Below are 27882 nucleotides of genomic sequence, written 5' to 3' on the forward strand. Positions count from 1 at the left end.
TGGCACAAGGATATTTGCTCCTTCACTGCACCGGAGTTTCTCCGGTGTGTGATACAAACTTTCCATACCGGTACGGTAGTTTGTGTGATACTTGCAAAGCACGTGAATGTAATAATTCAGTTTGTATTTCCTTCTAGTTTATTATTTTAGACTTTGCTTGACATGCCATATTTAGCCTGTGTAAAACACCGCAGATTACACTCAAATTATTGCGCACTTTTTGCCACATGCTTTGCTGAACACATATCCAGATATCAACCGCTGTAAACCAAGCACCATATTTTTATTTTTTGTCAATTTTTTTTTATTTTTATTTTTTATTTAAAGGAATTCATATGCTACTCACCAGTGCGAAATTATTACAATCCGATTCCTAAAACGTTTGCGATCAAAGAATCAAAGTGGTTTGTCAATTTCCTCTTAAAAATGGCAGTGTCTGTGAAATGACAATGAAAAATGACTTGACTCGAGTTATCATGTGTAACTTGTGTTATCATGTTATCATGTGTAGCTCGACTTGTTTTGAGTCGGTTCTTTTTGATAACGTTTCAGCATTAAAGAGTCATTCCATCATAATATGAACATTGGAACCGTCATATTTTTTTGCTTAAATGATTCTATTCAATTTTTTAGGATGAATGGTAAAAGTTTGACAAAAATTGGATTAATAGTTTTTGAGTTACGGACAAAAATGTTTTTGACCACCACTAGGTGGCTTCAAATCAAGAATCGAAGGATGATTTTTTGATCTACCCTAATGTTTTCAGCTGTGGGCTTCCTACTTACCCACATGAAAATAAGTAACAACCTTCACGGTTTTGAGAATATAAAATAAAATTTTCCAATTTCAACCATGTCAAATATAAACAATTTGTTTATATCCAAAAACAATACCTGATGCATTTCTTACCAAATACAGCTTGAATGATATAATGTTTAAGAGTTGAAACTGAGAATGTCAGATAGCCAGGATGTTATAAATTATAATTGAGAGCAAACGATAATATATATATCTGTAAGAAGTTAATTTAAATCAACTTTTCAAATGTGTTGTGCATTATAATGTGATATGTAAGAAAGATGCAGTGTTTGTTACATCACATGTAAAGATGAACTACAAAATAATAAAAACTGCAAATACAAAAAAGAAGTTGTTTCGTAGAAGATCAAAATAACAAAACTTTTTGCTACAATAGACAACACTTAGAATTATAGAAATTGACTACATTGTAGTGTGCAATGACTATTGTGTGAATAGTTGTGAATGTAACAATACACTGTTTGTGACACAATTCTCACTCATCCTTCCCTTTATGCCAATGTTTAATGAATAAACAAAAAAAACTGGACAATTGAATGCCAAATTATATTAAATAAACAAGAATTAAGAATTACTTTGAATAGTGTACGCCACCATGTCAAAATTTGCATTGTTGATTGCACAATTCCTTCTGAAAAACTGCACTACTTTCCAGTAGGGGTTTTGTGATTAACTTTCCATAGCAGTTCAATTCTATAATTGCACCCTGTCTTAGGGCTTTATAGTTGTCTGAATTTCAGAACAGTAGGCTACTTTGTACTGTTGGAACTAAACTAAAGCTTTTTTGATTTCATCTGAAAGTTTTATACTCATCTGCTCTTGTTTGGATTATGACAGTTAATAGCTCTTAGACTTATCGACAATCATCTCATCACCATCGCAAAAATATATATCAAGGAAATGTCTGTGAAAGGTAATAACCATAATGCCATAGGCCTAAATATATAGGCGTCAATCATACAGATAACAGTGTAACAATATAAGCTCTTTAATTCAACTTTCTCTATAAACTGAGGATCTCAGAAAACTTGAATTAACTCAGAGATAACTGCTCTTCGAAAATGCCTATTTAATACATATTGAATACACATACAAAAACACCATTTTTTCGAAAGTATTTTTATATGCTCCAGGGATGAACAGGGCTTCAGAACATATTTTTGTTGTTGTTACTTTTTGTTTAATAGGTGCAATGATGTTAAGAAAATGTCCTGGCAGTGCCCATATAATTCCACAAATTATTTCCCACTAATTACACCAAATTTGGAAAACCGAAATTCTATAAAACTTAGTAATTTATTATTTACCTTCATCTTTGAGTTAAATGAGTTTAGTTATTTCCATGGCAAAATTTTTATTTGTTATCAGTGATAATGTGAAAGGCATAATATCCTGAGGCTATTGTTGTTCGCAATATTTTGTAAACGTCTAATGAAATTTTTTTTTTTCATGTGGATTTTTCATTCAACATCAATTTCTAGGGTAAGTACTTAGGCTGTATTGAAGTAATTGTGTGAGATTTTTAAGTTTTAGCAATTCAGTCTGAGCAAGCATTGGAAAAAATATAATATTTAACGTTCATATGTAAGGACATACATGAAAGTGAGGGGCAAGTCCAAAAACAAGTTGGCCTTAATCAAAGAATGGTTGTCAGTAAATATACTGCAGAAAGGATTTGTGCTAATATGTAGCAGTTAAGCAGTTATTGCCATAAATAAGTGGAAAAAAGAGAAAATTAATTGCTTAAGTATGACATAAATGGAAGCTTTTATTCGGTCACAATATCAAAAGCAGTGAAAGATAACTCAGGTATTTGGACCAAGTTTGAACAGAATGTTTCATGTGGCCAACAAGTAAATAGTAATCTAGGTATAATAAACGCCGCTTTATAATCTCACCTCGGGACCAGACTATTTTGGACTTACTAAGCGGATGTGTTTATAAAGCAGAACGTGTGTTTTTGTCAATCAAGCTAGAGCCTATAAATGACTGCAAACAATACACAAACACAAGAAGTATGCAAGATTTTTTACACACTAGCAAAAGACTAAAGTTTCAGTGAGTTTTCATCACTTTTTGCTGCACACTTTGCTAAGTGTTCATGTTACTGTTGTCCTTAAAGTTCTTAATCTTTCATACACCGCAACAGCTACAGTACAATTATAAACGAATCAAGACCAACAATCAAGCTTATGACGCAGCAGTTTCATAGGATACTGTCGTTAGTTAGCTTGAGAGTGTGCAGAAACAATACGCTGCTTGGTTGCATTTAATGTATATCTTACCATAGCACCCTACTGCCATCATCATCTATATACTCACGTTCAAATTATGCCAAATCTCACCGAAAATGGGCTTATTAAACGGAGTTTTATTCTTAAAATTTCACTATAGGACCAAACGGAGTAAATCGAGACCATGCTGAATTGGGCTTATTGACTGCGGGCTTATAAAGCGGTGACTGCTGTATAGTTAAAGCGTAAGTTACTAAAGTGTATAACAGGAACATATTGTGTTAAATAAGCCTAAGTTAGCTTAGTCTTTGATTTAGGACCAACTCTTTTTGTAGCCATAGATTGTGACAGCTTTCACTCCAAGTTTTGTTTTCTGTGGTAATTTGTTATATTTCGCCTCTCTATTCAGTCTGTAACCCAGCCTCTTATCCAAAACGCATTTTTTTCAAATGATAATATTCCAGAAACCATTTTCGATGCTGGAAGTCTTCATTAATATCACTTAGATAAGAATTAAATGATACAACAATTAAAAAAAAGTGTGTCACATGAAAGTCCTGTGCAAAACAGTTCATGTCTAACTTTATTAGTGATGGGCCGATTGAATCCAAACCGGCATACATTTGCCAAATATTGCATGGGTTTAATATTCAGGCAAATTTGAATATTAACGATGGTAAACCCAAATAGAACATTATTATATACCTATAAATTTGTTAACTTAGGTGAAATATGAATCTACCTATAAGCTTAGTTTAGGCAGAGACAGCATTCTTTGCGATAACGGCAATTATGTCCGAAACAATTTAACTTGGCAATTGCTATATGTATATATATATATATATATATATATATATGTATATATATATACATTTAATTATCATTAAAGCAAGGCTTTTTGGTCATGTTATCAATCAAATCAAACTTGTTAATAAAACTGTATCATTTTGTCCTGATTAGAATAGAAGCAGGAGTCTTTTATATCTATATGTTTCAGTGGTTCTTAAACCTGTGTCAGGTAGAAGCATTTCAGTCTCGTGCCAAGTAAAGTTTAGTGTGAGATAAATTTATAGAAATCTTATCGCAAAGGATTATTGGAAGTCCAAATGCTGTAAAAAGCTTGTTAGGCTAAGGCTAATTTATGACACTAGAAAAATCGAATACTTTTATTAATGTATATATACCAGGTACGTTACTATTATTATTAGTTTGTGTATTAATACGTTTATCTATTAAAAATATTGGCAAACGTATTAATAATAATACACAAACTAGCTATAATACTGAGTAACATTTTGAAGTTAAACAGTAGGGTATATGAAATAAGTTTTTGTGAAAATCTGCATGAATACTAAACAGTTTTGAAGTGAAAAACTTTGGGAATGACCTCATTTATGGTTTCTACAGTGATGTACATGGTGGTACATTTTAAACAACTTTGTTTTTAGTTTGGTTTTACTTGCTTTATCTGGAGCAGCAGCATTGACATTCCTCATGTTATCTTGTGCCCTGCCAGAGTTTGGGTAATTATAACACTGGTTGTTATTTGTAATTTTCTATTTTAAATATAATTACATTGTTAAAAATATGTTTATTTACGTAACTTCAATTCAGGCGGTCATGCACATTGGCTGTAGACTTGTTGCTACGGTGGTGCAACTACACAGGGCTTTTCATTTCCAGTAAAATATTTTAATGCTTGTGTAATTGCTATTATGCTATGTCGCATTTTTGAAGACCATCTGTCACATTAAACAACAGACAACATTTAATCACAATTCTTGCAACTGTATTAATTAATGCCACCTGGGTTGGGTGAATTGCACATTAGTGCTTGTTTCATTACTGTTTAAAAAATTAATCTTGATTTACAACACTATTTTGAAGTCATAATTCATGAAAGAAATGTAACATATATATATATACTCTGTGAAAAATATCCCAAAGCGTTTTATAAAATGTTACCTGTGTTTATTACATTTGCAAGTATTTTTGCTACTGCAGTAATTACACAACTTTGAAAATTATGCCCACCTTTTAGTAAATAACATACATGCATACTGATAATTACTGTACACTGTAGTACACATCATGGTCTCATTGAGAATTAATTTATGTTGAAATGATAATGCTATACGTTGGTAGGATATTGGTGACTGTAATGCTCAAGTCAATTTTTTTTTAGAGTTTACTGGCCATTGTTTGTCTTAATGTTTTACTTCCTTGCTCCTGTGCCAATGCTTATTGCTCGTCGTTTGGGTGCTGATATGGATTCTACAAGCACTGCCTGCAAAGAACTTTCAATCTTTTTTACCACTGGAATTGTAGTATCAGCATTTGGACTTCCATGCATTCTTGCACATGCTGGCGTGGTACGTAGGTTTTTAGTCATGGTGTACTGGTTGTACAGTAAAACATTTTAATGCAAGCAAATTTGGTAAAGATTATAATGAGGTGTTCTTTTACCAGAAGGCGCTTGTAAACTTATTTAAGATGTTTTCAAAAAATAAATTGGGAAACGAAGAAAGAAAAATAAGGCAGCATATATTAAACTCGCAAAAACTGTATATATTATACATTCAGAGTTTTTTTCGCTTAAATATTTACTTAATCTTAAAGTTATCAGTAATCACATACCAACCTCAGTGTAACCCTAATCTATTAACTAAATTAATTCCAATTTTATCCAATTGATTATATTCAATTTTAAGTGAATTCGGTTTTATTTTTCTCCTGACATAGTTGCCTATCTTAAACAATGCAATGCCGCTGAAATGGTAACTAAGTCATTTTTGCAGCTTAATACATTTACAACTCAAGACATTTTTGCCTGAAGGTGTAAATGTAGTAATTTTGTTAATACAACCCCGGTTAATTCACAATCAGTGGATATTTGGCTATGAAATGGGCCTACTTTTATCTTCCAAGAAGATTTTCACCAAAACTAGTTTATCCGGGAAACAAGTTTAAGGCACATAGATTGCAGCTGTTCTCAGTAAAACTTTCATCTGTGCGTTTCAATGTTTAGCCATACCATGCAGCTGAAAACAACTATACTTCAGTCTTCAGATATAGGCTACATTAACTATCATGTATTTAGACAACTTCATAGCATAAAGTATGCGAATTTGAAATGCTGTGTTTAAAAGTTGTTCGTAAACAATAAATATCACTAAGTAAGACTTTTAAAAATCACATTGCTTGCTCTCTAATACCCCATTTCCATGTCCACTTTTCAGGCCTAGTACTAGGCCTTACTTTCCATGTTTTGAGGTGATGCAACTTACGCAGACGTAATACTAGACCTGAATACTACACGTTGTCATAGGGTATATAAAAATAGGTGGCCCAAGAGCACCTATTTTTTATTTCACCTATTTTTCTGTTGGTTTTCAGTATTCGCGGCCAAACCGTAGGGCGTTTTCTGATTATTATTAAACATCTGGATATCGTTAATTTACAGGTGAATTTTCAGGCTGTTTTGTTATGCTGTGCCTATAAAACATCCTGTGCAAATAAACTAAATAGCTTGTTACGGTACCGTAATATTAGGCTCATAAATCCTGATATTAGCTACTAGCAAAGTGGTTACTTAATAATTTGGTAAGAATAAAAGTGAATTCTACCTACTGAAATAATGGATCGCTAGATATCAGTTCATTAACAGAATATTGATCGATGCATGGCATATTATTATTATTAGTTGTTTTGTGGAGTACCGTGACCCAGCGGTACAACAGCTTTTTTCTCACAAACACAACCTGTATTAGGCCTGGAGCTACAAGCTAGGCTTGCCGTACGTCGGCCAAGCCTGTACTTGGACATGGAAATGGAGTGTATGTAATCTACACCCTTAGAAAAATTGTGAATTGAAAAACCAATAAAAAACGACGAAAGAATTAATTGCAAGTATTGCAACAAAACAGTCAGGGAAGGGTATTTATTTTTAGTTGCAAACTGCTGACTTATTTGCCAAATCCAATTTGGTTTAGTAGAAAATGATTTTCTCATAAACATGCTTTGCATCGATATGTAACAAGATCTTAAAATATTAGGATAACTTTAAACAACATATATACGTCCCCAATGTCTGCTTTGTTTCTATTTTATCTAAAAAAGCAAAGGCTTTTGTGTTAGCAAAATAAATTATTAACAATTTCATTTTAACATAGTTGCAACTTTTTGCCTCTTAACAGGGTGTAATCAGTTGTAATTAAATGAACTGGAGTTAAATAGACCGGAGTTTATTTATCCAGGGATGAATTAATTGACCACCCTATTTCTGCAGATGCAGTGGGGTGCATGCGCCTTCGTCCTTGCTGGAAACGTCATCGCATTTCTAACAATATTAGGATTTTTTTTGTATTTCGGACAAGATTCAGATTATGACTTCCAGCGGTGGTAGTGCACAATCAATGGCAATACATATACTAATTTCATTACTTTTTTCTTCAAAGCTTGCATTGTATTAAAAACTGAATTGTGTTTATCAGTATAACTGCTTTTATTTCTGCAACTGTGAACAACCTTTAGCTTTTTTGTGTCCTAAGTTTATCTTAAAGGTGCAGAACTTAAATGGCTAGTCTTAATTTTTAAAACAAGTTTTGATAAAAAAGGCTAATTTTTAAAAAGACACCTGGTCTATAACTAAGATAAGGGACAAGTGCTAAAATAAGATGACCTAACCGGTAAATCAAAGAAGAGTTGTTAATAAGTATACCGGACAAAGAATTTTTCAATAATAATTTATGATTTAGCAATTATTGCTAGAAAGTATGTTGCAAAAACACACAAAATTGTTGTTCATTAGGACGTCGCAATGTGAAGTCCATGTATAAGACAGCTGTAATTAGAATAGAAATAAAGCTCCATATTTTGCTGTTACAACTGCAATGATGTGACTTAAGTCATTTTGGACTCTGTCTCGAATCAATTTATTTACAACATTTGTCGCCAGTATAGTTTATGGCAATGACAAACACTGACATCTACATCTTTTATGCATATGCTTCGGTAATATTTTTGAGTGATTGAATCATTTTTATTTTAACAAGTTACTTTTATGTAGTGATTAAATGTGGCTCGAATACTCCTGTGTAGAATAGATGATTGAGTCTATGCTGATTTTCATCCCTTCTTCCTCTCCTGATTATTATGATGGTTATAAGTCCATTGCTTTGCTTCAAAGGTATCAGTTGCCAGGTACTCAGCCATTTACACAAGACAAGCTTTTTCTGTTTTACGAACATTTGTTGTATTATACATATATTCATTGATATTTACTTTATTGTTTTCTGTTTACATGTTGTGTACGCTTTGTTTACATATTATAAAAACCTTGAGGAGTTTTGCAATACAAATTGTTCCAAGTTATTGCTTTTTTTTAGAATAGCATCAAATTTTCCAATTACGGTACTAGACTGCATAGTCTAAGTTATTGCATTGAACTAAAATTTAGTTGAAGGGTTGGGTTTTAATCGCTTTAAAAACCTGATTTTGATACACACTAGAGCAGAGGTCGGGAACCTATGGCTCGCGAGCCAGATGTGGCTCTTTTCACGACGGCATCTGGCTCGCAGATAAATCTAAACTGGCATTTCTTAGCTCGATTGTTACGAATAAAACTTTTTCTGTAATTTTAAGTCGTATTAACAGTAAGAAAGATGTTATTAAAGAGTAAATTCAGGCATTTACCGTAGTCTAAAGTTGTTGGTTTTGCTTAAAAATGCACACGTTAGTTGCATTAATTGTTGATAAATATCATATGGCTCTCACGGAAATACAATTAAAAATATGTAGCTTTCATGGCTCCCTTAGCCAAAAAGGTTCCCGACCCCTGCACTAGAGTAAGGATACCATTGCTGAAGAAGCACAAACCCTGACACATTTCTTTCACCAAATTTTGCGGCACTCAACTCACACTTTGATATTATGACACGCATTCTATCAAAACATTGCAGGCTAATCAACGTACACGTTGTTTTTGGCTTCTTCAAACGCAATATTTTCGCCTAAACGGAATTACCTTTTGAGGATAATTCTAAAAGCATTTTTGCAAATTAACTTTGCTGGACTGGCAAAAATGCCTTAGATTTCTCATACTGCGTATTAGCGACCTCGCAAGGGATTGCACGACGACGTTCAGTGGTGTACACCACGTGTAAAGTGTACAGCAATTAATAAAGCTAATGCTGGGAAAAAATTTCTCATAACTGGAGCCCCTTGGTGCATGTTCCGTGTATTACACATATTTTTTTATCGTATTGTCTGAATTTAGAACCGTTCACCAGATCCGCTGAAAAGGAGCAAGTGTCGTTATTGCCCAAGGGCATTACCAAGGTACCGAAGCCGGAAGGAACACTTGCCGCAATATTGCGAGTCCAGCACTCGGCCATCGAACCGATTGGAGAAATGAATGAATTTCTATTGTTTCTTCACTTTTAATACATTACGCTATATTTTTGTTGTTGAGCTGTTCCTGATCCACAGCTGCGTCTAACTTGGTATTATTTTATTGGTAAATAACATGTGCCGAAGCAGAGGTATAACTTGACGCGGAGAACCATCTCAAAAGAACGTCGTTATGCCTCCTTGTCTAAAAGACGACCCAATCGAAATGCGAACAGGAAATAAAACTACAAACACAACAATTCTTTGGGCAAATAATCGTGGTGTCCACCGCTATCTAGCGGACAGGGTGGTTAACACTATATAACACTTTTCTTCCTTCGAAAAAGTGAAACGGGGGGTAAGCAATTTTTCACTTGATAATAATTAATGCAACTACAGAACTGACGGTGAAAATTTACACAATAAACTAAAGCAGATAGTACGGTTCGGCCAGCGCATTCCAGAGACAACAAAAAGCAGTAAATGAAGAACAGATAATGAAAACACAACGGGAGACAGGAAACAGTAAAAAGAAAGTTATCGATCTGACGTTGGTGATTTTAGACATATGGAGACCAGAGTAGACTATAACATATGAGACGATATAGGGCAAAACTGTAAACAATAAGGTTTAAACAAATTTCATATTATAGGATACTATCCGCAGACATGATAAAAAGTTAATAACAAATGCGAACCATCAAAACTGCAGTGTACACACAGCTATAATACAATAATACTTTTCAGAAGATTCTTTCTGTGTGAGCTGGGCGTCGACGCCTGTGTGTTAATCCGCCGTGAAGTATCGCTTCAAAAGATAGGGCCATGCCCGAAAATTTGCCAAACAGATAAAACGACGTCACGTCCATTCCATGTTGCCAGTTTCCCGTTCAGGTGGTCAAGAATCTTTACACAGGTCGGTTGTGAGCGGAAGTAGAAGATGGTCACATAAGTCACTCATGTCCAGCCAGATAGTTTGATCAGTTTGTTTGAATATACATACATCGACAGTGATGTAAGTGCCAGGAAGAGACGAACATATCTAACGCCCGGTTGGATCTTGGAGCAAGCGATCTTATTAGCATGTCAGCTTGCCACCGTATATTTACCACAAATATAACAGAAAATATTAGGGTTATTCTTGCACTTTCGTCGTTTCTGGTCCATTTTAATTGTGTTAAATCTCTGATGAGAGTAAGGATTTAGCTAAATAGATTATATGTGAAAAAACAAAATTTTAAGTTTTTGTTGCTTCTTGCACTAACTTTAACTTTAGGCCTATTGACTAGCTAAATACTTTAAAATGCTTCATTTCTGAAGTCTTGATAAAAATAACAAGCTATAACTTACAAGTCATTCTTGCTTTTATTCGCATATACAATGTCAATTCTATAGGTTTCACGCAAAAGTCTAAGCTTTTCACTGCATTATGAAGTCGTATAAACTGATAACCGGCACCATTCATTAAGATCGACTATGATATTTATACACAGATTAAGCTGACAGAAGATCTCACTGTAGTTCTGTAACAGAACTTTTTCTTTCGTGTAGCCAGGCTCAATTTCCACATTCACGGTGAACCGCGACACCACCAGTAAAACCCAAGAAATCAAGTCATTTTATTCAACAGCCTCTACGACCCAAAACCAAAACCGACCTGCTCAAATCACTTAACGAACGGCTTTTATAGGGTACAAAAGGCAAGGCGCCAAATTAGTGATAAGATAAAAGTGCACACAACGTGAGACAAACAACGGTAATTGCAACCAATCAACGCACTAGAGAACAAACTCACAAAAACGGTAAAATACAAAATACTGTGAATAACGCGTGACATAATTTCGTTACAGTTCCAGCTTGCCAATAATATAACTAACTCCCTACGTAATTCAAAAACAGTTGATAAGGCAGTTGAGCATTTAAAAGCATCGCAAGTGTTTATAAAATGTGCTTACAAGTTAGAAGTAGTAGGAGGTAAATTTTGAAAATTTCGATAACAGGTATTTCAAAACTTTGTTAAACAATGCTAAGCATGTATTATGTAGCGGCTAACCCTGAGCAGATGGGCAAAATCTGATGCAATTTTTGGAATCAGCGCTTCCAAAAACCCCAAATCCGTTCCAAACTTCAAGTCCCCAAAAATCCTGTATACCAGTTTTATCTAGTATTTGCTACCGGAAATAGTTAGCTTTCTAGTCTTGCTGTGCCAGTTAGTAACTCTTAAGTAGGCATAGGCTACCATATTTTTCTGATATGATATTTTTCTCAATTATTATATAGCTATTTACTAAGATTCTATTTTGCATACCTATTGTAAAGAAATGAAAAACCTCATAATAGCCTACTAATTAAATTATTATTACTCAACTAGGAATGCGCTAACAACCAATCTACTACTGTACCAGTAATGGCATCACTAACAATGATGTAAAAATAACATTTTTATCGAACACAACGAAACAAAGCTGATGTTGTCTGAATCGTGTTAATTAAATTTTATAGTAAAATAAAAAACAAGATAGAGTTTGGCGTTTTAAATAATTTTTGCCATTTCACAGTACACCTGAAGAAGCAAGCTTATGCTTGCGAAAGCTCGTGTAGAAAAATATAAATAAATTTAACGTTCCAAACTATATCCTGTTTTTTATTTCACAACGAAACAAGTAGACTTAAAGTAACAAACAAGATCACGCATTACTTTTCAGTAAGTAGGCTACACAGAACAAATCGTATCGTTTGTTTTTCGACATGGTCAGTGGTGGAACGAAAAACAAAATGCTAACCATTACAACATAGAAACATCACAGTTCAGCCAGCAGACAATGACGGGAAAGAGCAGCAAAGCCCAAGAGCTTAAAACGTGCAAGAATGATGCTAACACAAGACGAAGACGATGAATGGTTAGCACGGCCACTAAACTCAACGAGCAAATAACAATCAAAAAATGAAAAAAATAAGTGTTACAGTTAAATTTGAACACTTATGCAATATGATAATTGAAAGCTGATAGTAGAAATACGCATCAGTAACATGGTATTGGTAACAACAACAAACAATGAGTTGATTAAGATTAGTGCAGCTGAATGATGAAAAGAAACCCCATCCCAAGGATTGGAATCCCGTTTCCGTGGTCAAGGAGGAGGGATGATAGTAGGGCCCTCTGATGCACTAAATTCATTGGATTACAGATGTCAGAAATAAGATATTGAGAACTTATACGTCTTAGATGTCCAATAAAATATAATAAAGTGAAATGTTACACTAACACAAAACTGAAAAAAAAACACGCGCACACACTGAGCCGTCGGAAGAACATGCCCGGGAGCAAATCAATTTGAAAATGAAGAAGAGTATGGAGAAAAAATGATGAAACCAGATCAGATCAGTAATCTCAGAATGACCTTGTTGAGAATCTTTACAGACTTTCGGTAAATAACAAGAAAAAACAGACTTTTTGATTGCCCGTCCGGGACAAGGCGTTTAAACCAGGACTGTCCCGCATACTTATGCTTATGGCTATGCCGGCGGCTAAAACCGGACGTATGGGAGGTCTAGTCTTAAGTTTAAAAAGTTAGTGCATTACGTCACACACATATATAGGCTTTTTTATAGGCTACAGATTAGTTTATGGTCTTCAAAATGCTTCTGTTATTAGTTATTACCATCATTTAATAGGTTACGTACACATTAAACATAGGCTTTGAATGTAGCCAATAGTAGTCTACATCGATAAAAACGTTTCTGCTTTCTCAGTTTTCAGTTTTTCTTTGTTTATTATGACGTCAAAGATTTGGGCTCGCACAAACTTTGAATTCAAAAGCCCAAGTTCGCACGAACTCGAGCTTTTTTTATTTTTCCACAGTCCTACTATTGTTGATCTGACTGTTTAATTTTACCTAATAACGAATTTTTTCCTTCAGAAACTAATAAAGTTTAGTATTTGGATTTAAAATCAAATCGTTTAGGAAATCGGCATGCATTAGCATCATGTTTTAGTTCTTCCTATGAATCTCATCACCAACAATAAAACCTTGTGTATCGACAAGCAGCTTATTGTTTCTACAAAAGTTATTTCGCAGGCCATACAATTAAGCTTTTACACAAACGTAAACGAGAGAAAATTTGTCGAGTGGAGTTTCTTCAACCGCTAGATGAGGTTGTTGTACCAAATTATTTAAAAATCGTTTGTTGTACAACAATTCACCGTAATCTTCTTACCCTAATTAACGTATTATTAAATGTTATTATTTTGTTCTCAACAAGGTAAAAATTTTACATTTGATAAATTTCAAGTTTCTTTTTACAATTTCCAGTTCGGGAGCGGTATATCGGTTAAAGCGCCGGGCTTGCAAAGAAGCGAACCAATGTCCGGTAACTGGCAGGGGTGGATTTAGGGAGGAGCACCAAGTTTCTGACCAGCTACATTATGTCATAAATGAACAAAAATAAACAAATGTATAGCCTAATACAAAATAACTAACCAAATTCAAAGTTTTGCTAAAATCAACTTTTAATTTTTCCAACATTTAAATTGCATTGCGTGTTTACTTCGTTTTAATAGTTTCAAGCTGCAATGAAAAAAGGTTTGTTTATTATCTAAAACTAATTGAAAGCCGGCTGCACACGTCGATGACTCAAAAAAGACTTGCTAAGACTAACGTATTTACGGAGGTGGACCATAATTGGGTCATAACCCCCTACAACGGAATCAATTTTGAGGGACCATAGGTATTTCCACGTCTTTTTGTTCATTGCTTTTTTCCTTTGCGACTCCTCATCGGCTATAAGTGCTATATTATATTGCTATAATAACTAGTACAATACTGCATATTTAGTATCTTACGATGCTATTTGAAATGAAAGCTTCAGACAGCATAGTTATAAAACAATAAAAAAAGTTATGAACTGGCTGATCATGAAACACGACAGATTGCTTGTCGTTGTGGTTAGCAAGCGCCGAGTGAAAGTTTCAAAAGAGCCTACTTCCAACAATGCATTGAGCATTGCAATTGATGATACGGAGTTGTTCACTGTTTCATCAAGCTGTAAAGCAAAATAAGGTCATCCATGTTGTCTAAAGTAGATTTTGAAAGGAAACGGTAGCCTATTACAAAACTCATTGTGAAGTGAGTACGGCTACGGTCCCTACCCAATACAAGCTTCATTGATAGTTATGTTCAGATATTTTTTGTTAAAATATAAGTCATCAAGTAAGGATTAAAATTTTCGTTGCGGTCATCGTGGTGTAGCCTACTATTGAATTGCATAGGTATTTTCTAAATATTTTTCGGACAAATCTATTTCAGCAGATTGGAGTGAAATTGCCGTTCAAAAAAACGTCAAAATCTTAAAACATTTTCACATAGTCTGTCATTTACTCTCCTAAATACTATTTTATGTTAATACTAGCGTATGGTATTGAGTCATAGCCCTTCACAAACCTAAAGTTTTTAAACCATACGCCTTACGTTTTCAACTTTTTTGTTTATTGCATTTCCCTGCTACAACCTACACAGAAAACGTGTTACGGCGATTCAAAATCGATGTATACGGTTTTACAAGTTATATACGGCGTCTCAAAAGTAAAAACTATTATTTGGCTGCTGTATTGTCTAGATCAGAGATGTCCAACCTTTTATTATAGTGGGCCGTATTGTCACTTGAAATAATTCAGTGGGCCGCAGAACCTATTAATTTTCAAGAAAAATTGATGAAATTAACTACTTTAACAATATCAGTCATCAAAGTATTCGGAGTGAAAATGACTAGCGGGCCGCACAAAAATCTCAGGCGGGCCGCAGGTTGGACATCCCTGGTCTAGATAGCTATGAAAATACATTTAGTTTAAGACGTTTGAAAGCGGTATCTGTCACCTAAAAACACAAAATTTTTGTGTATCCGAATATTTTCACACTGACGCTGTTATTTCAAGTATTGGCTAGTTGCGCAATTCTTTATCGATTGAACAATAACAGCAACTGGCTCGTTTAATTAAACCTACAAAAAGGTGTTGATGTTCATAAAGCTAAACTTGGCTCATATGCGCTTAAATTAAAACTTTATTAATGAAAGGGCCTCAGGGCACTCCACCATGCAAATCTTGCGCTGGTATCTGGTGGTGAATGACGATGTCATAGATAGGCTTACCGTAGCAATTTACTTGAGTAAGACTTTAACGACGCTTGCTCTTGTTTAGCAACATCACAGAAAAAAAACAGGTAAAAACGCATCTATATACGAAAATCGTAAAACGTACTAAGACAAGCTCGGTAATCAGGGGCTCCAATGATGTGAAATCATTATCGAATTTTTGCTTTCTCAGTCCGAAGATTAACGTTCCGATACCACAATTTTGTTTATCTAAAATATTATGGATTGAAATAACGAGATGACCTTTGCCAACAGAATAAGTTCAAACCAGTACACAAAGTCACACATGTACACAAGCCAAACAAGTAACAAGGTAAGCAGGAGCATTTGGGCAACTTTGTATGACAGGTCTCTTGTAAAATAAAACGAGTTTTCGAGAGAAATTTGCCCTGTCCCATAATATAGAAAACCTATTTTTGTAGTTTCCCTTGATATGTCAGAATTAAATTGGAATTTTTTCATCTATAATGTCAATCAGATAACTATAAATTTGTACAAAATTTCTACTTTCATGCAGTAGCTTGTAGAAATTATAACCCAAAGCTGTGTTTTTTATCATCGCATGCTGGCATCATGAGACCGTATATAAACAACCGCTCTGAAGTACCATACGTTGTATTTACATTTACGCAATCCAAATTTTATATATAAAGAAATGTTTGGCACTAGTAAGAATACTTGTAGTATAAAAATGATGATCAGCAAACAAATTACTCACATCTAGCATGATATTTTAGTTGCTGTGTCATCAGCACCGAAAAAAGTCTACGATTAACACAAAAACACTGGAAATATATATCGAACACACAAAATTGTACAAATTAACAGTAATATTTTAAAAAAGCACTATACGATGAGTCACCTTGACATGAAAGTCACACATCTGCTATAAGTATATAATATATATATTTAATATAAATACTATAAGTTATATAAACGACTGCAATTACGTATGGTGATGTTTTAGATGATGGAATTGCTACTTATTAATTTTTCGTCATGTATTACGCGCACAGTTTTGTGGCGAAAGATGGATGTGGCGCATTGAATGCGTTAATCGTATTTCTTTAGCTACGATTTTATATAGCAATGTCGTTGGCCGTATTCTTTTAAGAAGCCCGGTGAACTAGACCCAAAGTATGATTTTAAATCTTTTTAATACAAATATGATGTTATCTAAGGTATTCCCTGAACTACCAAATTGATTGCTTTCGTCTAAACTCTAAAGGTTTTACAAACATAATACGGTTTAGATTTCAACCTGATAATGTAGGTTTGAAGTAAGCGGTGCGCGCGTAAGAAAACAGATTCGTCTGAAGGCTTCCCGCACAATTATAATGATAAAACATTTATGTGGACAAAGTAGTTAGTAGAAAAGACCCGACGCCCTCTGATTAATAGTCAAGAATCTATCTTTAAAATCAAATAAGTCCTGCTGAGGGCAAGCGCATTGTAAGTCGCGACCCGTTTGTACTCTCGTGTAAACTCGCTCTTAGTGATTGAGTATTGATGCTGATCAATTTGCTAAGCTGCTGGCTACGATAAATGGTTAGCAAACAGCACCCCAGTGAGAATATTTCCGAAAGAGATCCTTAACAGCGCGCCACAATAGCGAAACTGTCATTTTAGGGTGACAAATTTTGTCATCAATACAACAATGGAAAAACCAATATTCAAGTCTTATATGCGCTTAATCAAGTGATCAATCACAGTTATAAACATGCTAACGATAAAAAGGATCGCATAATTTAACGGATTTCGGTAACTAACGGCTTCTCGTGTACAAAGCAACTGTTAGGACCAATATAGGTTCTTAAGATAGTTTTTTCCAATTGATAACATTCAATTTGATTATATTGTGTAAAGTTTTGCAATTTTACCTGAAACATGATGTATATAGAATCTTCTTCTGTTATGGTTTACAGACACAGTTAGCTTTGGCAACAAGGCGTAAATGAATGGAAAATGAAGTTGATTCCAATTGGCTTACCTGGACGCAGGATTTCGATAGGTGACATTGTATCCTAGTGATCGCACAATTAAATAAAACAGATTAATAAAGGTTTTTACAATTCTTACTATTTGAATAAAATTGAAATGGTTAAGGTCTGATCAATGTATCAAGCAAATTACACTTCATCAAACGATTACACATATTAACCAATATATATCATACGTATATGCAATGAAATTTTATTACACATGTCACCGTTACATTGAGATTTATGGTTTAGCATGCTAAACATGCTGCTTCGAAAACGAACAAATATGATGTTCTATATATCTGTTAAAAACTTTGTTTTCTCGCTCCGTTTCTTTTGGGAACGCTTTGAGTTTTTTTATCATGAATATATTCATCATACAAATTTAATGAATGCTTATTTAATAAACTCAACCTCTAAATCATCTTGCTGGTAGTGGGTGGCAGCTGCGTTTGTTTCTTAACAGACCCGGTTGCTCTCCCACGCTTAATTGACTCGAAATTTCTGCTGTGAAGGTCAACGAAGGTCACCTTCGTCGTTATTGTTTTGGCCCATTTCCCACCACTTTCATATGGTTAGATGATATTTTTCGAGAACTGCCAATGAATTTTCTTAAAGACGCTTTAGTTTAAAAGTTTTATGGCTAGTTAACCTGTTGCTGACAACCATGACGTCAAGCGAGACGTTTCAATTATACTTATGAACAAGCTATATACAAAGCAGGCTATGTCACCTATTATGCATATCATAATAAAAGCTTATTAACAGAGTTCGCAAATTAAATAAATTGTTTATCTGATAGGTTGCATTGTGTTTTTAAATAAAATATGTATGCGGTAGTAATTAAGTAACATCCACTTTTTGCATTTTTGCAGCCACAGAAGAAGACGCACAATACTTTAGTAACAGATCGTTTATTTTTCTTATACGAGAAAGCGAACATTATCTATCACAACTCGTAAATACATGTCAAAATGATATACACCTTATTTACTATATAAACATCTTTTCGCACTCCATAACAAGTTAAACACCTGACCTTACGTGGGAGGTGGATTTTTTCATTATCATTCCGCTCCATTACCCAGCTTCATCCTGTTGGTGTCAAGAACACTTTCTTAACCACGAAATAGTAATTCTAGCATGATTTCCAAAGCCCTAATGATATGCAGCTGGTCAGGCTTTTGAGTAATCTTAGCTATTTGGCTACTGATATATACACTTGTCTAACCATAGTCAACCATTACTTATGGACATGTTTAGTAACCAAAAAAGTCCATGGGTTTTGGTTTTGTTTTCACAGTTTGGACACGATGTTTGTTAAGTGGCAAACAAATCAGGTGATCTATAACGCAAAACGCATAGTTAGCTTAAAATCTATTGTTTGTACAGTTGATGGTTTTGATAAATTTGTTAGATAGGCTTAATAACACGGAACGAAGCAGTTCCTGGTTTATGCGTCATAACTTGTAAAACCTGCGTTTTGTTACAAACTGTAATTGATAAAAAACGTGTAACAAAACTCCGGTGTTCAGCACGTGCTTGCGTGTGGGAGGTAAGCGCTGACGGACAAAAGATACTTTTTCTACCCACCGCTAATGAGGTTCAACTTATTATCCGCAGCTTGTAGAAACCGATGATTTGCGCTGTTTGAAGACCCGCCATTAGTCTATTAAATACTTTAATGTCAAACAACTCGAGTGTGCTTAATCCAGTAGAAGGATTTAAGAAGGGACTAAGATTTCAAAGGATTTTTATTGGTTAAGAACCAGCGACATGAGAGCAATAAGCCAAGTTGTGTATTTTGAAAATTTTCTTGAACAACCAATATTTTTTGCTAAAGACAACAAATAACATGATCTCAACCGGAACGACTTTTGTAAGATTACTTGAATTAGACAAAGGAGACAAGTTTTTAAGATCAACCGAGGGTTTCGTGATACCGGCTTCAGGTTTATATAGACGTCACACGCGGGATCTTAATCGTATCACAGTCCAATTACTCCCGAACCTGTTCAAACAAGAGTCAATGTAGGCAAGCCTATCAATTTTTAAAGCTATCCCGGTAAGTGTGGGTGGCCCCATTGGGTCCATATGGATCATAAATGACGAGCCACGATTTTACAGTCGCTTCTTAGCTTGCATTTCTTTTTACGCAAATAAGCGTACAAAATGCGATCAAGACGTGATGCCTCAGCCGGATAATAGCCCTACCCTTTCTCTTGACGGGTATGTTAATTGGGGTTTAGGATGGCCTTGGGATCATCTCCTTACCCACGGTAGTTATCGGCTTGGGTGGCCTTCTTCAAGATGCGCAGTATACCTCCTTATAAGTGTGCCTTGTTAACATGAATCCGATTAAAGTTGCTGCCTGACCTGCGAAACGCTTTGTCGAAAGATATTGTGAAGAAATTGTAATGGCGTAAATATCTCACATATACAACAATCGCGGCCTCCTTTTGAAGAAATAGGACAGTAAGAACACAGAAAAGCACAAACTAATATTATAACTGCATTAAACAATTACATTGCTTAAAATCATTGTGTAAAACACATTTTATTATATCATGACTATATACCATATCAATCGGCAACTACCTATAACAAAAATAAATAAAACAAATTGTTGAAGTTAAAATGACATTATCCCTGTCCAATTCAGCTGACTGTACCTGCAAATTAATTTCCAAGTAGCAAATCGACTTTAAGTCTGTCAGAGCCTACTTTTTCGCTTCAGTGAAAGGTTGCTCACACATTCGGATATGTTAACTAAATTCAAAAACGGCTGAATTGATATTCAACAATTTATCACGTATCCTTGTTTACATCGGTTTTATAAAGGCGTGATTTATCCTTGACTTTCTGTATTGACACTAAAGCTTGTCACGCTCTCCTGCCTTTTACGTGCCAATTTTATGCTTTATAATTCCATGGAAAAATACCTGGATCTCTCATCGAGAATAATCAAGCACTATATCTTGCATAAAAAATTTGAAAAACGGGCGTAGTAAGACATATCCTGTTATTTTTTGTTTTCCTGCTCTTCTTTTTTTGGTGAAGAAATTTCTTGAGACTTTTCCTCCCATTTCTGCACCTGTTGTCAAAAAACCGTATGTATATTTCAAATTATTTGATTTTTTAAATAATAAGCAACATTTAGCGTAAGATACATTACTCAAATCTGCTGTCGTTGCTTTCTCTTTACATTTTAACAAGAATTATTTGAGCTACGATAGAGCATTATGCCAGCACGCAAATGCTGGGTTTTGCACAAAAATGTGCAGCATAGCTTACCTTTTCGATACTATAATCATATAATTCTTTACTTCTACTACTGCCTTTACATTACCAAACGCGGCAATTAAATAATGTACATGGTACCAGAAAAGTACGCAACTGCTGCGCGTGTGTACAGAATATGCGTCCACCTAGTGCGCATATCGCGCTCATAGTTCGCCTGGCGTATATAAATATTATGCACATAATAGTAGCCTGCACGGGGGCATTGTTTAAATAAAAGAATCGCACACATGTGCTTGTTAATGTTACATTTACGATATTAAAACGTTTAACAGCGAAATAAATCAGTAGCACTTTAAAGTCATAGGTTTTGTGTTGATCTACTTTTTTTTATCGAAAACGCGCTTTGCTTCAGTTTGTTTTTTTTTGTTCATAGTATACAAAAATTTGTTTTGAGAATTTAGTTAAAATTCTCGTAAAAATTCAGCATCGAAATCAAATGATAGATTTCATCAATATACAGGATTTGAAGCAATCTATTTTTAGACGTCCTCTAAGCAACCAAAAAGCTTACAAATGAGTGTAAAACAAACCGTTTTAATATCGTTTCGCATTTCTTCCACATCGCGCTTTAGTTTTGCTCTACGATTTTGAAACCACGTGATCACCTGCAAAGAAACATTTTACAGCTTTACAATTTTACAGCAAATTAGATTAAAACTAGCACCATTTTAACGAATCAGTACACCGACTGTTGTATTTTTTATGTCAACACATCAGACCTGTCGACCGAATATCCATATGCTCTAAGTTTAGGAAGATATAATACTGTAAAAAAGTTTCAGCTTGATTACAAATTTGATATATGTTGTAACTGCTAAAAACGTACCTGCGGGGCGGAAAGTCCAAGTACGTGTGCTATTTGATCTCGATCGGCTGGAGTTAGGTACTTGTGACAGGCAAACCTTTGCTCAAGCACAGACAATTGGAAAGCAGTGAAAGCAGTTCGACATTTACGTCGCTTTGCTCTGACTTCTCGACCAGCAGCGACCGCATGTAAATCGTGTTGTTCTGCCAAATACAAGACATTAATAGCGTTGTCTTTTAGCGACATTGCTGTCCATAAAATGTTAACCGACTTGTTAATAGTAACTAAAAACGTAATGAACAAAACGCGCAACGTGCTTAATTATAGCATCGTGGTTCGTGGGACACTGTACGCTTTTTAGTCGTTTTACGACACCAACTACACACAACTGTATACTCACTTTCTTCCATTCCTTTGAAAGTAGAACAAGTTAGTCTTTCTAGTGCGCTCAAGGGTGAGTCCTTTCTATCGGATTCATTAGACCCGATTGGTAGTGCATTAAGCCCATCTTCGCTATCTGAACTTGACCAGCTTCTACGTTCGGTTTCACCATTTTTTAAACGGTTTTCCAAGACCTTCTTTGCCTTGAATTTATTTTCAGACTCCGAGCAATCAGATTGTGCCGCCGATGGACTTCTTCTTCGTTTCAAACAACCTCTACCTTCCCAGCTGCTCCTGCGATCTAATGGCGCACGTTGTTCTTGGCCGATAAACGCTTTATGTGCCGCCAGATCATCGTGGGGTCGTTTAGGACAACACCAGCGCAGAGTGTCTAAATGGCGGCCGAATAGTTCTGTTCGTGGCCGATAGTCGGGAAACCAAAATGGCTTCAAAGTAGTCGTCGAGTAGAGCCTGTGTAAATTTTCCAACCATTTCAAATAATTTTCTTGGGTCCACAAACGTAATTTGCCGTTCATGTCTTCAGAAAATTTCAGGTTTTCTGGAGCAAAGTCATTACTATCGCAGTTGGTTCTATCGTCTTTGCAGTGTTCCCAATCACGAACTTCGGATTTAGACAGAATGTCGTCAATAGAAAAGGGTGTTATTCGCTTGTCAGCATAGATAGTCTTACTTTGTCGAGGAGACATTTGTTTGTTCCTGTTTGTGTTTTCCAATGTGCTAACAGCCATGTTGTACAAAGAAATTTTGTTTATACTTAAAAACAACAAAATACAAAAATATATTGGAATATAAAATCCGTGGTTTAAATACGTGTAAGCTACAAAGGTGAGCTAAATTATCACGTTAATACCAACGTTACTTAAACTTTGACTAAATGGAACACATAAATTAGCGCATATAGTTTTATCTGTTGTTGATTTTCTGCCTGTGCGTATTCTGTCACTTATTTTGTTCTTACAGTAAATTGCGATCACTTTTATGACCTTACCCAAATGTGTAACCTGTGAAGCTATGCCTTGCAGGTGATCAGAGATTTGTTAAAGTATTTTACATTTATATGATACCTTCCACTATCAAAGCTATCGACACCTTTCTGGGTGAAGGCACAAAGGCTTTTTGAACTTTCAAGCCGCTAAGATAAATATGCGCATTTGTATGTAACTGATTTACTTCTAGATGAGAACCCAGACCAAAGAAGCATAGCTTCTAAATCTTTCTCAGCTTTTGGTGATAACGCGAACAGTCGTTGCTTAACGATGCCGTTCTCTATAACATTTATCTACTTTTGAGTCTACGCGTGACTGAAATATTGCTCACAAATATATCGTGCCGTTAACGTCAAACTTGTCAGACAGTTAGCAAAAAAGCAAACATGAAGTAGATGCGCTATAATACAGCAAACGGTTTTCTAAAGATCACTTTTTTCTGCACTTTTATAATAACAATTAAAACTAACTATCGAAATACTTTTATGAAAAATTAATTATGCAGTTGCAAAAAAAAACTAAAGTGTTTTTTCCTCTTTATTCTATAGGAAGTAAGACAAAAGTTTTAAAAATAGAAGAGTTTTTGAACAAAACATACAAATACAAACAGAAAACAACAAAACAAATACGAGTTTTTCTCGCCGATGTTTACAATACAATGTTGAATAAAATCCCATTCAAAATATCTATTCCAAGTGAAACATTCTTAAAACAACTTTTTATAATCTGTCTGAACACAAGACAATATAGATTTAGTCCAAGTACATTACCTAGTCATTTACGTAAAGTATGTTCTTCGCTCTTAGATGGTCACGCATCTGTTTCGTTACAGTCCACTATAATAGAATTGCCATAAAATAAATTTATTTTAGATCATATATGGCCCCTTCGAAAATCTAATCTGAATCAACCTGCAATCTCTTTCGTCTTCTTATAAAGCGATCACTTCGAAGTCAAGTGATTCCTATGGGATCGCGCTCGTGCCTCTATTTTTCGACGACTCGCTATCAACAATGCCATGGCCATAATGATGCCCGTGTGTGCCGCTGCCCCTTAAGGTCATGCTCTCACATACACGATACTTCTCACGAAATTTACTCACATCTTTTTTCGTCCGTCTGATGTGAAACGTTTGAAGCAACCAAGGAAGCGGGACTGTTTTGCCAAGTAACGATTCTTAATAAAGTTTGAAATTTAATAATTTGCTAAGTAGTTGACTGACTGGAGGACGCATTTTTATACCAAGTACAGTATCGTTATATCATCATCGGAATAAGTTCAAATGGCCTAAATAACTCTATCAAAGCAGAAAGTTATCGTACTTTTTCCATACTTACCCAAATACTGTACATGCAAGGACTTAGTCTTATTCAGTTCCTTGACGGTCTTACTCCAATCATTTTGTTTCCGTGTTGATGTTATTCCTTTGATGAAATTCATATGGCCGCCCTTCAAATCATATTCTAGAATTTTATTTCATCGTCAAAAACTAGATTTCAAGGTACAGCACTTGGAAAACACCTTTTCTTTTTTCTTTTCCAAATATTTTGTTTGTGGTAAACATTATTCAAAACCACTGCGACCAAAGATCAATCTACATAACGATAGAAAATAAAAAGCAATGTATACTAATAGCCGCGTGTTTGTCGGTTAGGCATTCTACATCAAGTCTTTTCCGTAACTACTCATATCTTGAAACTGACTAATAAACTGAACTTGACTAATTGTCATCACCTCTGTTGTTTGAAGATATGTCATAAATTATTTCGATTCATATCCCTGATTAAGCAGCTTAACGCAAACTTGCTGACAAGAAACATCATGTAATATATCAATTTGTGTGTAATGACAAGTCATTAAATACAAGTTGCGGTGCTTCTGGATTTCGTATTAAAGGCTCATTATCGCTCGTGCCAGGAAGTCTGTCGACAAATGTAGTGTGACTAAAGAACAAGTTGGACCACTAATTTAGCTACAAAGCGATTAGAGCAAGCCTACTAATCATGTAACAATAGATTTCAATAAAATAAAAAGTTATAAGATCTATAATTTCAAACCAAATTTGTAAATTCAACTTTCCGTTTAAAATAAAAGTTACGAAAATAAAATTATTTAGTAAATAAGCTTTTCGTTAAAACGCAGTGTAGTGATTAGACTTAAATTAACGGGCGTTTATACTCAAGAGAACAATTAACAGTCCGAACATTTCGGGAATTAGATTTAAGAAAAACGATAGCTTGCTTTAGCTTGATCAAGTGTTCGAATTAAAAAATAACTCAACCGTAATTGCAAACAATCTATGTAATTTGCTTGATTAAAACATCAGGGGCATTTTAGACTCCCCTGTTAAATGTTTGACATTGTGACCGTTTACGCTTCAGCGATTACGCTTGTATTCACACTTTCGTGCTGAAGAAGCAACACGATAAAGACGTCAAACATATGCCCGATTGATTGAGCGATGCGTTGTCAATGCTGTCCATTATGATTGACTGAGATGATGTGGTGAGAGAAAGTATGACTTGATTAAATTTTATTGCCTCTAGATTACCGATTTTTCATTCAAGGACAGATGTTCTCGATAACTTATCCTATTTCTCACGACGCACTCTTGGGAACTTTCATGTGCATTTTTCTACATGATGACCATGAAGATGAAGGCCATGATATGTTTACAATCGTTATGGAATGTCAATGTGTAAAGCTGTTCCAGTAAATACACACGGATGCAGCCCGAGTAAATTACACCTATATACATTATACACACAGGAAAAATCAAAAAACAAAAATAATAGCCTACTGCAAAAACCGAAATTTAATCCTAACAGATAAGTTTTAATAAGTTAATGCAATATTTTGGACACCTTGTGCTTCGTTTTAAATGTAATATGGATAAAGATAAATAAACCTTTGTTTTTATTTTACGCCGCTTATTGCATATTATATATACCAGGATAAGGTTGAAACCCAACTTTTAAACGCCAAACACTGGTAGATAATACAAATATTAGCTAGCTTAAACCTCATGCAGTTATATATTTGAAACAGCAGTATGAAATAGATTTACTGCAGCTAAAAGAGTTGTTCTTGAATAAACAACCAGACTACAAACTATGCATCACGCATAGTTTCTGCAATGATATGCACGATATGTAATGCAATGGCTTTTCTCTGCCATCTCTTTCAAATTTTTATGGCTATCTATTATTGAAAATGTTTACCACTTTTTCTTGATTAACTCACGGCTAATGTTTATCTTCCGTTTTCTATTTTAAACACTTCTAGATACAAGCACATTCTTTTACACATAAAATTATGTCTCTAAAGTAATCACACATCACCAGCTATTGCAGTGCGCTACCCCACAAACAAGGTTTTAATCACAAGACGTTATCGATCGCCAAATAGCTATCAACCAGCTAAGAATATGACGTCAAGGTAACACAGACGCACAGTATTCAAAGTTGATGGTGGCTAAAACGTATAAACTTGAGTATAAAATAAAAAGGCAGAACATACCAACAGGAATATACAGGCAAAACAGGATTTAGTGGTTTGTATGCACTGCCCGTTGTAACCAGCTTTTATGTTACCGAGAGAGGTGTTGGTTATTCTACTTCCTGCTAAGTGAACTTTACCTTTCTCAGGTAGTGCACAAATTTTACAAGTTATTAGCCTAAAAGTTTATTATATGCAGAATTTAATAATTTATCAAGACATGAAGTTGTTTCAAACCAAAATTCAGTCACTGAGCAGAGGTCGAATTTGCTATTTTTAATTATAGGGGTAACACCAAAGTCAGAGTTTACTGCAAAGTTTTCAACATGGTCATACAGTTTATGTAGGCTATATCGTCTTTAAAATCAGCACAAAAACCAACCAATAGTAAAAGTTACGACAAAAGTTTAAATTATTAGTGGGCACAATACTTTAAGAGTTACTTAGCTTTTAAAAGAGACTTTCACAGTCTCTTGCAAAAGGTTTCTTACAAAACAATGAGTGCAATGGAAAAATACCGCAAAAGTCTTTACTGCAAAGCTTGTGGTTAACCGGTTAGTATTCCAAATATTTGAAATAAAATAGGTAACAAAATAATAATTTTTTACCTTAAATTAATGCCCTGTGGCAATACCAACAATATTATCGAATTTCCAAAATTATCACAATTTGGTCAGTACTGTTGAGGAGTTTACCTCAAGTCAGTACAGGCTATTGCAACATATCGTAAAATTTATTTGTTAAGTATATTTGTTCACTTTCGTTTTTTGCAACGATATTTTTGGTGTAATGGCATTAATTCGCGAAAAGGGTGTGCATTGTAAGTACGCTGCCCACTATGGCACTATCATTATACTAAAATTTGATTCAGATTTTACTCGTCGTCGTTAACTGGTTATGTCATTCAAACGAAGGTTGTAACCAGGTAATTTTTTTCTAACACCAATAAAGTTCCGTCAGTTCGAGTTGTGACTCCAGTCAAGTCGAATCTTTTTAAAATGCGACTTAAATCAAATCAAATCAAATCAAAAGCTTTACACTTTTAAACTTTAATTCTGACGTTGTAGGCTACTTTGAATGACGTTAAACTGGTTACCACAACAGCATGTCAAAATAAGTCTGGTTGATAGGTCTACTTCCTTTTAGAAAAGTGTAATTTGTTAGAAAAATACTTGTTTTTGTTAGCTAAAACATTTTTGCCTTCACAGATGTTGTCACGTGAACTTAGACTCGATAGAGTTAAATCAAGGAAATTTGTGCATTTGACTATAGTATCAAGTCAAGTCATAGAAAAATGTGATTTGATTCAAGT

General features: G+C 34.7%; 2 protein-coding genes across 3 annotated transcripts; one reads left to right on the forward strand and one right to left on the reverse strand.

The window, feature by feature from the left end:
* Positions 1–1169: 1169 nt before the first annotated feature.
* Positions 1170–8427, forward strand: LOC143459523 (leptin receptor gene-related protein-like). Its single transcript, XM_076956726.1, has 4 exons — positions 1170–1733; positions 4502–4577; positions 5240–5426; positions 7343–8427. Exons 1-4 carry the CDS (start codon positions 1721–1723, stop codon positions 7457–7459), a joined length of 393 nt encoding a protein of 130 aa, XP_076812841.1. The 5' UTR covers positions 1170–1720; the 3' UTR covers positions 7460–8427.
* Positions 8428–19981: 11554 nt separating this feature from the next.
* On the reverse strand, positions 19982–24546 carry LOC143459717 (uncharacterized). 2 transcript variants are annotated; one of them, XM_076956964.1, is made up of 5 exons: positions 24410–24546; positions 22085–22803; positions 21706–21887; positions 21410–21484; positions 19982–20670 (listed from the first exon to the last, which is right to left on the reverse strand). In XM_076956964.1, exons 2-5 carry the CDS (start codon positions 22770–22772, stop codon positions 20599–20601), a joined length of 1017 nt encoding a protein of 338 aa, XP_076813079.1. In that variant the 5' UTR covers positions 22773–22803; positions 24410–24546; the 3' UTR covers positions 19982–20598. The 2 variants fall into 2 exon arrangements, with proteins under 2 accessions (XP_076813079.1, XP_076813078.1); XM_076956963.1 differs by lacking the exon at positions 24410–24546 and having other exon boundaries at positions 22085–24335.
* Positions 24547–27882: the final 3336 nt, after the last annotated feature.

Source organism: Clavelina lepadiformis, chromosome 5 (genome assembly GCF_947623445.1).
Source record: "Clavelina lepadiformis chromosome 5, kaClaLepa1.1, whole genome shotgun sequence".
Classification (NCBI taxonomy): domain Eukaryota; kingdom Metazoa; phylum Chordata; class Ascidiacea; order Aplousobranchia; family Clavelinidae; genus Clavelina; species Clavelina lepadiformis.